The sequence below is a fragment of the Cavia porcellus genome, unplaced genomic scaffold, assembly GCF_034190915.1.
Source record: "Cavia porcellus strain 051 isolate PalLab524CR breed Dunkin Hartley unplaced genomic scaffold, mCavPor4.1 scaffold_25, whole genome shotgun sequence".
Classification (NCBI taxonomy): domain Eukaryota; kingdom Metazoa; phylum Chordata; class Mammalia; order Rodentia; family Caviidae; genus Cavia; species Cavia porcellus.
Genome location: NW_026947508.1, coordinates 25,835,451 through 25,848,447, shown reverse-complemented (window position 1 = coordinate 25,848,447; position 12,997 = coordinate 25,835,451). Strand labels below are relative to the sequence as shown.

Genomic DNA, 12,997 nt, shown 5'->3' with positions numbered 1-12,997 from the left:
TCATCTGCAATAGAGAGTGAGTCTCATGCTCCGAGCTCCATGGAGCAACCAGAGCTTAGGCGCTTGGGGAATGGAATGGCCAGCTCAGAGACCAATGACAGTTGTAGAAGGTGGGGCATCAGGCCAGTGCTCTGTTTTCTGTCCCACATCTATCAATCGGTGAGAGGAGGTAGTGAATATGCCAGTGACCATGGGGTCTGCCTCTTTGTTTTGCCCATCCAGATCCAATGCTAACCATGTGTGCTGATCCTGGCGTGCCACAGTTCGGGATACAGAACAATTCCCAGGGCTACCAGGTAATGAGATCATCCCAGATGGATCCTTCTTCCCTCCTGTCCCTTTCTGTCACTCTCAGTGTCAGAAGACCCAGGGATATTCATGAGGACAGGATAAAAGGGAAGGGGCCTAGTGGAAGCACCTTGGCACGATTCCTTAGGTTCAGCATTCACACACCGGGACACCCAAGTCCCACTCCTGGAAACATGGCCCAGAGATACTCTTGCACATGTCATGAAGGAAGCAAAAAAAAATTATTATACAGGAGTGAAAATTTAAAAACTCTAGCTCTACATTTCAAGATGAATCTTAGAAGCATACTATTGAATTTAGGTAATGAGTTTAGATAAAAAGATTAAAACCAGTAAAAAGTTATTAAACTGTTTAGAGAACAAGTATGCATATGTGACAGAATTATTTTCTAACAAAGCAGAGAAATTGAAAACACAAACTTCAGGATGGTGGTTACTACTGAGAGGAGCTGAGAATTGGATCAGGACAGGATCACATACAGTCCATCCCATAATATCCCAGTCTTTATGCCACACAGCACCTTCCACTTAAGGTGCTCATTTTATTATTACATTACTATCTCTAGGTGTCACTATATCCATTTGTATGCATCAGAGGTCATATAATGATTTTTGCAAAGAGGAAAGCACGGGCCAGGTTCATGCAGGGTCCTGAGGCCAATGTAAGCATTTTGGGTTTTAGTTTAAATGACACTGAATTCATCCTTTGAAATACCACTCCAACTGCTGAGTCACAGATGGAGAACAGAAGGGTTGAAGAGAGAAGCTCTTAGACAGGTAAGACAGTGTTGTCGTGACTTGAGTAAAAGACAAGGGTGGTTTTCTGTGAAGGCAACGGCAGTGAGGGCAGAGAGAAGTGGGCCTCCAGGTCTACTCTGTACGCAGAGCTCTTCCCTAGAACTAAGAGAACAGTGAAAGGTTGGATTGAGGGCTGAAAGAATCAAACATGACATGAAGGTTTTGATCTGAGCAACTGGGTGGATAAAGGTGCCATTTACTGAATCACATGATGAAATCTAAACATGTTGGGCGTGGAAGAAAGGAGTACAAATGTAAGAGTTTTATATTACATGTGAATGTGCTTCCATACATTAGAGAGATGCATGAGCGTTTGAGCTGGGAAGGAGTGAAGTCCAACTTGCAATGTTGGGAACTGACCTGGGCACATTAAACCAGCTGTCTAGGGGAGAGAGAGATGAAACTGGTGGGTGTAGCAATATGGAGTGGACAGTAAGGGGCTGTTGGGGGTAGAGATGAGGAACACAACCAAGCAGAGGGAGATGAGAGGGAGAGTGGCATTTGTGTCCAGCTGATACCTATAAAGACAGCCTCAGTTTCCGGGGCCACGTCTGTAAGAAAAGCTGGTCTCCTATCCTTGGAGAACTTGCAGTTTTATAAAAGAAGATGACACACTCAAGTGAAATTTGATTTTGCACAGATGATCATGCTATATAAAATGCTTTCGGCTCCACTATGGCATTTGAGTGTCATGACATTTCTGACTAGTGTGACACAACGGCCATCTCTCTTTACATTTAGGAAGACTAAGGTTTAGAAATCAGATCTAGTCTCCTGATTCTGTCTACCACAATTGTGTGATCAGAACACTGATCTAGCTCAGAGTACTAGATAAGCCTTGTGAAAGAGGTATGATACTGGCTGCCCAAAGGATCAATAAGGTTTAATCAGGCAGAGAAGCTTTTCATTGCAACCCGAGGCACTATTATAAGTTGAGACATGGGAAATAAGTGGCCATGGGACAGAGTTGGGAAGTGTCGCTGGATACAGGGTGATGCTGGCCTCTTCCATCCTTGCTGCAGGTTGGAAGCACAGTTCTCTTCCGTTGTCAGAAAGGTTACTTGCTTCAGGGCTCCACCACCAGGACCTGTCTTCCCAACCTGACCTGGAGTGGCACCCCACCGGACTGTGTCCGTGAGTACACTTCAGACTTTGCCTATACCCTCCTACCCCAGAGGGGCAACCAGCATGTGCTGGAATGCTCACCACCTTCATCTAGATAGATACTGATCTCTTTTGAGTCTTTATTCCTTTGGGCTGCCTCATTCTTTGGCACCTCAAAGCCTTTCTGGAATTTGAAGGCAATTCCTATACCTTACCAAGTAAAAAACTATCTAGTGAATTATCCATTGGCAGCAAAAACAACTACAAGGGCAAGACTCAGGTGGCGATTTCAGGCTTTGACCATGGTCACTGCATCTTCCCTCAGACAAAGTGCTACAGGCTTAGAGAGCCACATGACATTCAGGAAGCAGCCTGGGGAGAGAATGAAAGAGACTAGCAAGGGAGGAAGGGAATGTTCCATCTAGAAACGGGATGATGGAAAAGGCCACGAAGACTCATCTCCTCAGGTCTAACGAGGTCTTTTTTCTTGCTCAGCTCACCACTGCAAGCAGCCAGAGACGCCAACCCATGCCAATGTCGGGGCCCTGGACTTGCCCTCCATGGGCTACACACTCATCTACTCCTGCCAAGAGGGCTTCTCCCTCAAGGGTGGCTCCGAGCACCGCACCTGCAAAGCAGACGGCAGCTGGACAGGCAAACCACCCATCTGCCTGGGTGAGTGAGGCCATAGGAGCCACTATATGCAGAGGCCAGAGGGACATGAGCATGGGCTGTAAGAGGGCCAAAGGAACTGACAGTGGGGTTTCTAGGAGCTGAACCTTGCTTCTGAGGTGTTAAATCTCCAGGAAACAAACCAAGGCTGTGTAAGGGGCCCCTGCCAAATGCATCCCAAATTTCACCTTTGTCATCTCACTGAAGCACACTCTTGGGAGAACACATCGGCAGAGGGAAGCTCCCTCCTCCATCAAACTGGAGAGCACAGCATGTGCTCTGGTTATTCAAAACCTTGCATAATCAGTGCCCACCCAGGCCATTCCAGACTCTCCTCCCTCTCTTTTTCTTTAACAGAAAAATTGTGTGTTTTTAAGGGGTCCCACAGTATGTTTCGATATACATATACATTGTGTAATGTACAAACCCAGGGAAACATGTCTACCTCTTTAAAAAATTGTCATTTCCTCCCCCTGTTCTTTGCTCATTCAGTCACTATTTGTGTGGCACATGGTCCCTGTCCTGGGCAGGGGTATTCTGGAGGTGGAAGACACCATCCTACCCTAAAGGAACTGGTGCTCAGCTGCAGAGATCTCTACAGTCACAGATGGAACAGTACCTTCAGGAGCACAGAGATGCACTGAGTGCTGGGGGAATGAGACGGTAGAGGGTTGGGGCTCAAGTAAAAGGTGATGTCTGTGTCCCATCTTTAATCTGGCACTGAAATAGCATTGAGCTCTCTGTGACACGAGCCGCCCTCCTCATATGCACCTGGTTGTTCTAAGCACTTTGTATTGACTCACTGGTCCTCATGAGCATCCCCTCACGAAGGTGCTATTGTAACTCTAACATATAAGGAAACTGAGACACAGAGAAATTATGCACCAGCTGGTACAAAAGAAAGAGCTGAAGGTCTAGACAGTGACGGTGAACCTTTCAGAGCTTTTGGCGATACAAAAGCCTCCTGCAGCGCACATGTCATAGATTTACCACCACTGATCTAAACTGTGGCACTCTAACTTTAGGGTTCCAGCTGCTAACAACTTTTCCATCCTGCCTTTCAAACACAGAGAAGATTTCATGGCCAAAGCCTTGATCAGGGGTAGAATTTAATAATGTCTTATTTTCATGGTATGAATTATTATAAATTTTATTTCTATAAATATTTTTAAAATTTTTTCTGTTTACAGTTATTTCAGTTTTATCTTTATTAGTGAATGTCTGCAGTATGTAGTGATTACATTTTTTATTTAAAATATCCTAATTAACACATTTTTGTACATATTTCGGAGGCACAGAATGACAATGTGTAATGACCAAATCCGAGAAATTTCTATTTCTTCAAACATTTATCATGTCTATGTGTTTTCCACATGTGATAGTGTTGTAAGATTCTTTTAAAAGTACATTCATTATTTTTATTGTGGCAAATATACGTAATATAACTGGACATTCAGTGGCATTGGTGCATTCAGTATCATACACTTATCACCACTATCATCATTCTTAACAGAAACTCTATATCCATGAAACAGTACCATCCCATTTCTCTTTTTCCTTAGCTAGGGTAATCTCTATTATACCATCTGTCTCCATCAAATTTTGTGTTGTAAGGCCCTCATTTTGGAAGTCATACGCTATTTGTCTTTTTGTGTCGTTTATTTCATTTGACATAATGTTTTAAAGACTCATCCATGCTTCAGCTGGCATAAGAGTTTCACTCATTTTATGGCCCAGTAATACTCCAGCACACGGACATAGCACATTTTGTTAATCAAGTCATCCACTGTTAGACAGTGGAGTTGTTTCCACTTTCAGCTGGTATAAGTAAAGGTGGTGTGAACATACTTGTATGTATTTGGTGTGGATGTGTTCCCTGTTCTCTTGGGGGTGTATCTAGGAGTGGAATAGTATCTCCATGTGTAACATGTTGGGGAGCTTCCAGACTTTTCCAAAATGCTGGCAGCGTTTTACCTTCCCACCAGCCATGCCCCAGGGTTCCAGTTCTTTTGAATACTTGCCTGCCTTGTTACTGTCCATCTTTTTGTGTGTATTGATCTTGGGCAGATGTAAAGTGGTGTCTCATGTTTTCTTTTAATGTATGCATTGCAGCAGAATAGTTAAATCAAGCTAATAAACATGTCCACTGCCTCACATTACTATCGTTTTTTCCACAAAAACACTTAAAATCTCTCAGCAGTTTCCAAGCACACAATAAATTATTAACTTTACTAACACAATAAATTGTTAAACTTGTTCCTCCTGTCTACGTGAAATTTTGTATCCGTGACCAAACTCTTCCCAATGCAGCCTCCTCCCTGCCCCACACCCTGATCACCACCATTCTGCTTTCTGGGCCTATGGGTTTGGCTTTTTTAGATTCCAATAAATATGAGCTCATGAAGTATTTGACTTTCTGTGCCTACCTTATTTCATTTAATATGGATAGGACTTCCTTCTTGTGATTAGTACTTCTGTATGTGTGTGAGTGTGTTTATGTGTGTGTGTGTGTGCATGTTTGTGTGTAAATACAAATGATGAGCAAATGGGTTGATTCCATATCTTGGCTACCATGAAAAGATGTTGCAATGAACATCAAAGTATAGACATCTCTTCAACATACTAATTTCAAGTCCTGTGGCCACATTCCCAGTAGTGGGCTTGATGGATCATACATTAATTCTATCTTCATTTTTTTCTCCTGTCTACTCTAAGGTTATGGTAGATCCCATTATTCTGTTACTTAATGCATTAATAAAGAATCATGTATATGACTATATCCCAATGCCTTGTTTAATATCGCAATAACTATAACTGGCAAAATGCACATAATATAATTGGACTGATAGACTGCTTTGTATTTTATTATTCTGAGACAGGCCTATAACACCATCAGATCATCAAAATAATTCATGTCCTGCCAGGTCTAAGAAGATAAGTCCAAAGCAAGATGTCAGAGAACCCAGTGACCTAATGTGAGGCAGCCATTACCTTTCCAAGAGAGCGTGAATCAGACGCTGACCCTGTTTCCTTCCATTCTCTTTCCCCAGCAGAGGTCCGGCCCAGTGGGAGACCCATCAACACTGTCCGAGAGCCACCACTTGCCCAACCCTTGGGTATGTATGGTCTGATTGTTGGCTCAAAAAATTGGTATTGTTCCCATCCCTTAGCCAGAAACATACACATGGATTGCTGAGTGACTGGAGGAAGGGCATGAAGACCATCGACAGACTCAAGTCTATTTGCTTTCGCACCTTCCTACCCAAGCAGCCTTCAGGAGGAAGTTAGTCTCAAGGAAGCAGAAACCTCACCCACAGGGGTAAGCCAGGGCCACCCAGAAACATGTCCTGAGCTCAGAATTTTGCAACCAGTGATAAAGTGCTTGTGCAGAAAGGATGCAGGTCCTGCCCAAGAGCTCCCTAGAAATGGTTACTTCTTTAAAACAGGTATTGACTCTTTCAGTATCACATCTAGAACTGGACATAGAATGAAAGGTGTACCATGACCAATGCAAAATTATTATAGACTATCCCATTCTTTTGGGGGCCTTCTATTTTTTTATGACGTGCTAGTTAGCTTTCTATTACTATGACAAACACCTGAGATAATCAGTTTATGAAGAGAAAAAGATTCACTTTGCATCATGCCTTTGGAGGTGAGTCCATAACTGGTTGGCCCCATTACTTTTGGATCTAAGGTGAGGCAGCACTTCATGGTGAGAGCATGTGCTGGAGGAAACCCGCACAGCTAGTAATCGGTATGAAAGAAAGCGATAAGAAGAAGGACCAGGGTCCCACAATCCTCTTCAAGGCCATGTCCCCAGTGACCTTAAACCCCCAGCTATACCTCCTAAAGTTTCCACTGTCTCCCAGTAGTGCCACACTTGGAACAAAGCATTTACACATGGACCTTTGGGGGACATTTCAAATCCACACAACAGCACCACATTTGCATGGGTATTAAATGGAAAACAAGACTGGATTGGCATCCTAAAGTCAGTTTAGGACCAATTTGGTCACTGACCAGTTGTGTCCTTGAGCAAATAAGCATCATCTCTTAAGCTTCCGTTAACATTTGATAAGATAGGGATCAAAATTCTTGCCTTAGAGAATTATTCCAAGGATAAATAGAAATGTCACTAGCTATCACTTTTTAGGTGATGTTTTGTGCTCAACATTGTGTAGCACGTAATTTACGTTGCTAGGTTATCTAAGCCCTACGATCACCCCGGTGAGGTAGATGGGGTTTACAGAACTACAGATGTGGCCCTTCTACGTAAGAAAGCTAAGATTCTTCCTTGTGATCAAGAAACAGATAAGTGACAGCTAAGACTGGAATCCACATCAGTCTTCATCAGCTAATGTTCCTCTCTACCACACTGTGCTAACATTAGCTTTCTCCTCTTTTTTCCCTTTCTCCACCTTTTAGATCCCTTCCCTCCTCTTTCCTTTCCTTCTTTTTTCTCCTCTCTTCCTTGTAGTTCTATCTCTCTTTTTATCTTTTGTAATATTTTATTTTAATTGACAAATTATTAGTATGTACATCTATGGGATAGCAAGTAAACATATGTTTAAACATTTGTATGTTTTAGTAAACTGAATAAATCTAGTTAATAGAACCATTCATTCACCTAGTTTGTTTCTGTGGTGAAAATATTTGAAATCTACTCTTTTAACAATTTTGAAATATAGAAGATGCATTATCATGCTGTGTAATAAATAACTAAAACTTATTCTTCCTGTCCAGCCAAACTTGCTGGACTTTGATCACTATGTCCCCATCCCACCTCTCACCTTCCCACCCCCTGGGAATCACCATTCCACTCTCTACTTCTTTGTGTTTGACTTTTTTAGTTTGTACACACATGAGATCATGCAGTTTGTGTGCCTGCCTTATTTCCTTTAGTCTAGTGTCCTCCTGGCTCAGTCATGTTGTCACAAATAACAGAAAATGCACTCTGTTTAAAGACTGAATTATATTCCATTGTGTATCCATGCCACATTTCCTTTATCCATTCATCTGTCGATGGGCCCTTAAGTAACTTCTATATTGGTTTTTTGTGGAAGATGCTGAAATGAACATGGGAGTATGGATATCTCTTCAACCTATTGATTTCAATTCCCTGCATCCATCCACTCTGAGATACAAGAGGTTCATGAAAGGACCTCAGCACTCCGCCATCCTCCCCACGAGTTAGACGGTGGGAAAGAAAACAACCTCAATGAGTGAGGTGGATTCAGTCCTCAGGTGGCCTCAGTTATACCAGCAACACAAAAAGTCCTTCTCACATGTGTTTCTCAACTCCTCCAGTTCCTGGTGATGTTTTTGCCAAGAATTTCCTATGGAAAGGGGCCTATGAGTACCAAGGGAAGAAGCAGCCAGCTATGCTTAGAGTAACTGGCTTCCAGGTCGCCAACAGCAAGGTCAATGCCACCATGATTGACCACAGCGGTGTGGAGCTGCACTTGGCCGGTAAGGAGGAGGCCATGCCCATGAAACCGGGGCAAGCAGTGAGGGTGACGGGTGCATACTTCTGCCAGGATGGGCTCAGCATCGTATCATGTGAGGCTTTCCCTTGTCTGGTGATCCAAGGGAGGAGAGGAGGCATATGTTCATTTTGACCACAAGTTCACAAAGTGGTTAGATGACAGACATTAATATGTAAAGAACAAAAAGAAGACACACACTACAACTGAGCCAACAGGAAAGCCAGAATATTTCCAGAAATCCAAATATGACCAATCAATAAATGAAAGAAAATACATCTCATCAAAAATATTAAAAATAAACACAAAATACCATTTTCCATTTATACCATCAAACTCAGCTTTTAAAGTGATAGCCCTTAGTGCTGTCAGATTCAGAGCAGCGAAAGTCAAAGTATAAAATAGTGCAGTGCTAGAAAAAAATGGCAAAAGATCCTTGAAGATGACTGGATGCATTAATTACATTGCTAATGATTCTTATTATAAGAAATTGACATGAACAAGTCAATATTTATGAATAAAGTGTGATTATTTTAGAGAGTTGTGTTATAAAAAACTGAAAATAGAAAATGTCTTAAATATAAAATACAGGTTTTGTAATTATGTAATATCTGCAGGATAGAATATTCCAAATCAGGGGGAAATATACCTACTGTATATTTCCAGTCATATTTCCCCCTGGGGAAAACTTTTAAAGAAAAAAATATAATAAAAAGAAAACTACCAGTATTTACATGAAAACGTTCCCAGTGGTTGTTGCTTAGTAGCGACATTAGGAGAGAGTTTTTTCTCCATGTACCTCTGTGTTTTTCAAAATTTTGCCAATTTTTAATTTTTGCTTAATCAGAAAAACCAAATATTGTTTCAAATATTTCAAAAAACAATTGTTTCTTGAATAGAATTGAATGCATGACTAAGTTAAGGGTCATACTAATCCACTGCCCCACATACAGTCATGTCCACTCGTGCACACATACACACCACCACATGGTCATGTGCGCTTATGTACTCTGACACATATCCATAAACACACCCACACACTCCAATGTGCAGGCCCTCATGTCTTCCTGCACCCCCTGAATTGTAAACATATCCATGCATCAGCAGGCAGGTCAAAGTACATAAAATCATATTCTTGATGTGCAGCTATAAACAGGATCAGTCTCCATGTAGTAATCCAGTTATTAACATGCATTGTACTTGCACATACTCACATTTAGCCTACACTAACAGCTGACACTACCTCCAACCCCTTACACATATGCAGTTTCTATCAGTAATTACATGTGAAATTCCATTCAGGCCATTGCTCACACCCATGTGTCCACAAATTTGTGTTTTGAGATTTTCGCACTCCTTTCAAATGTATTCTCTGAACTTTGTTTTCCCAGGGAATTACAAAAAAGAAGATTTTCACCTCTTGCTGCAGGTCTACCAAATCATAGGGCCTGAGGAGGTCTTTGTGAATAAGTTCAAAGATGATCACTGGGCTTTAGATGGACATGTAAGTTCAGCAAACTGACCTCTCCATACTCCACACCATCCTGATTCCCAGATCCCTGGCAGGAAAGTGAACAGAAGGATGTGGACACTCCCAGGAAAAACACAGAACATAGAGGAAGTTTTTATGGGGCCAGGAATAGAAGCTGGGAAGTCCTTGTCTTCTAATGAAGTGGACAACAGAAAATATAAAAAGAATCAGAACATTCAAAATCCAGATAGTTGCCATGTTTGGGAGAGATGAGCAAGTTCTGGGAGCCAGGGTTGGAGGTTGGAGTATATGCAAATTACTATGGTAGGAGGGAGCTGGAAGAAGGTGGTCTACCCTAACGTCTACCTTGAACATTTGAGCATGCATCTTGTGGATGATTTAGCGCAGCTTGAGAAACCAGGACATAAAGGTGAAGCAGGATTTCTTGTACTCCCTTATGAGACATTACACTGTAGGGCATTCTTGAGGTGAAAACCAAGTTCCCCTGTGATGTTCCTCTGCCTGTACCTTCCTTTTTCATAGATGGTAGAGTTGAGCAGAGTGTCACCTACCACATCCAGGGTGTACCTGTCATGGATTCCTGGTTCTAGAAGAAGAAAGATAGACCAAGAGGTCATGGTGGGCCAGAATAGCAAAGACCCAAGGAGCCACTGTGCCTCCTTGGTGACAGGGCTGGCCAGTGGAGCACTGTGTCTGAGTGACCTTGCTTTATAAACTCATCAGAAGAACCAAGTGGCTTCTCCAGGGCCTGACACCTACTGTCAGTTCCTTGGTATGCCAGAGATGATCTGTGGGTTTTCTTGGGTACCTAGCTACCATCCAGCTTCCACAATGACAGTCCAAAAGCTGAGCAGAAACAACAGATTCCACCATTAGGAATACTGCCAGGAGTGAGTGGACAAGAGTCACATGTGAAACCCAGAGCTAGCAGTGCAAGCTAGAGACAAGACCAAAAGAGAGCTGTGGGGCCAGGAGAGCACAAGCTGCTGCCTAGAATGACAGCAAATGATCAGGGCCCCTTTGAAAGCCAGCCAGGGCATGTTTGATGGCACAGGTGAGTAGTCAGCCATGGCATGGTAGAGAGTACCCCATGGCACAGGTTGGGAGCTATGCTAACAGTAGAGATCCTCAAAGCACATTTCAGCTGCTGAGGCACAAGCTATCTGTCTGAGCTCCATAGCAGAACAGAGACAGAGGGAACAGGGAAGAGTTGTTATATCCCCAGTTACCCCCAAAACTAAGAACTGCCAGGTGATGAGCTCTCCAAAGCAAGTTAAATCTGCTAGGCACATTTTAATCACTTCTGCTCAATCCACAATGCCCCCAAAGTCAGTTTTCATCAAAGTAACAATAGCTCACCTGTGTCTAAGTCCTATTCATTAAGCAATAAGTGCTTTATCTCTATTAACTCATTCAATCCTTATGGCATCCCCATGCCAATGGATACTGTTATTGTTCCCATTTTACAAATGAGAAACTGAAGCACAGAAAGACCAATTTGGCCAGTAGAAAAATCACATCATCTCTCTACCTCATTCTGTGCAGGAACCCCACCCCTGGGTCCGCTTTGCTCTTCCCTTGCCTGGGTGTGGACAGAGGGTCATATGTCTGTGTGCTAGAGAAGCAGGTCACTGGGGGATAGCAGGCTGCCTGGCAGCATGTACCTGTGAGTGTGTCTCCAGACTGGCCTGGTGGGCCAGCAAAGGTTCTGGAACCTTCTAGCATGCTTTGCTTCTTGTTGTCTCTACTCCCCACCATCACAGGTCTCCTCAGAGTCTTCTGGAGGCACCTTCATCTACCAGGGCTCTGTGAAGGGTCAAGGCTTTGGGCAATTCGGCTTTCAAAGACTTGGTAACTAACAACTGCCATGTGGACATGGGGGTGGCAGAAGAATTGCATGTTGTGGGGTGGGGAGAGGGCCACAAAGTACAGCTCCCAGCAGGCGAGTTCTCACTCACCTCTGGGTCATGGTTTCAGATTCTGACGGAGTTGTGGCATATCTGTCCAGAACCAAACATCTAATCCTACTCAACCCTGCCAGCCAGAATCATGCTTAGCCTTGAGTAGAGTTCAGGGATGTTCCCTCAGGTGTCACTCCAGACTCAAGGCCCAGAGGTATTCTGCAGCATTCAAGCGAAGGTTCTTAGGGCTGCCCTGCCTCCTGATGCCACTTCATCCTGAGCCCAGTCCTGGAGATGGTACCGTCTCCATGTCACATTTGAGAAACATGAGCGCAAAGGAGGTTCCTCTCCTTTCCTGCTTCCTGGCATCTTGATCCAACAAGCCCAGCCTCCAAGTGATGTAGGGAGGGGTCCTAACTTCTCAGGAGCACTATCTAGATAGCAATTAGAGACCTGCTTTATACCCTTGGCATTGTCACCTCCAGTTTCCAGGACTCCTTCCACCACTACAGTTTGTTGCATTTTCTCATAGCTCTGACCCCCAGAAAGCTCTCAGTTATAAAAAGAAATCTGTCTCCATGGTTCCCCCTCCTTGCTTTCATAAACTCCCAGCCCTTGAGGGCTCAGATGAACATAGTCAGACTCTGTGGCCCTGAGAGGCAGCAAGGAGGAAGGAAGAGCCTCCAGAAGAGGAGCCTTCAGCCCCACCTCAGCTTGAGCAGTTCTTGCTCTGTGCTGTACTTTGGCTCCATTTGAGGAGGAGTCTATGGCCATGAGAAGCATAGAAATTTCTAATGGACTGAGTCCTATAAGATCTCCTCTGGAACCACGATTCCAGGTCCTTCCACAGTCACCTTCCCTGGGACTGGAGATAGCCCATGCTGGATAGGATTGTGCCCAGCACATGCAGGAGCCTAGGGCCCTTCCCAGGGATTTCCATCATGTGAAAGGTAGGTGGCAGGGCTCTGCTAGCCAAGCAGGACTGGGAGACACTTCCCCATAACATGCGACATAGAGTGGCCAACGGGGACTGTCCACCTGAGGCTGCATATCTGCGACTTGAGTGCTTTGCTTTGGGACTTTGCAGACCGCAGACTGCTGGAGTCAGAACACGAGTCCATCGGCCGCCACTTTGCTTCCAACAGCAGCTCTGTGGCCGCGGCCATCCTGGTGCCTTTCATCGCTCTCATCATCGCCGGCTTTGTGCTCTATCTCTACAAGCACAGGTACCATGGA

At 43.8% G+C, this 12,997-nt stretch overlaps 1 protein-coding gene across 4 annotated transcripts in view; it reads left to right on the top strand.

The window, feature by feature from the left end:
• The window catches only part of Csmd2 (CUB and Sushi multiple domains 2), a 566,560-nt gene that overhangs the window by 549,734 nt on the left and 3,829 nt on the right, over positions 1-12,997 (top strand). For 3 of the 4 annotated variants that reach the window (XM_063236033.1, XM_063236032.1, XM_063236030.1), the window contains 8 exons: positions 223-296; positions 2,129-2,240; positions 2,706-2,885; positions 5,933-5,998; positions 8,193-8,354; positions 9,760-9,872; positions 11,624-11,711; positions 12,849-12,987. In XM_063236033.1, coding sequence (XP_063092103.1) covers positions 223-296; positions 2,129-2,240; positions 2,706-2,885; positions 5,933-5,998; positions 8,193-8,354; positions 9,760-9,872; positions 11,624-11,711; positions 12,849-12,987 — 934 coding nt within the window. The remainder of the gene's footprint in view (positions 1-222; positions 297-2,128; positions 2,241-2,705; positions 2,886-5,932; positions 5,999-8,192; positions 8,355-9,759; positions 9,873-11,623; positions 11,712-12,848; positions 12,988-12,997) is intronic. The other variant, XM_063236031.1, reaches the window with a different exon arrangement.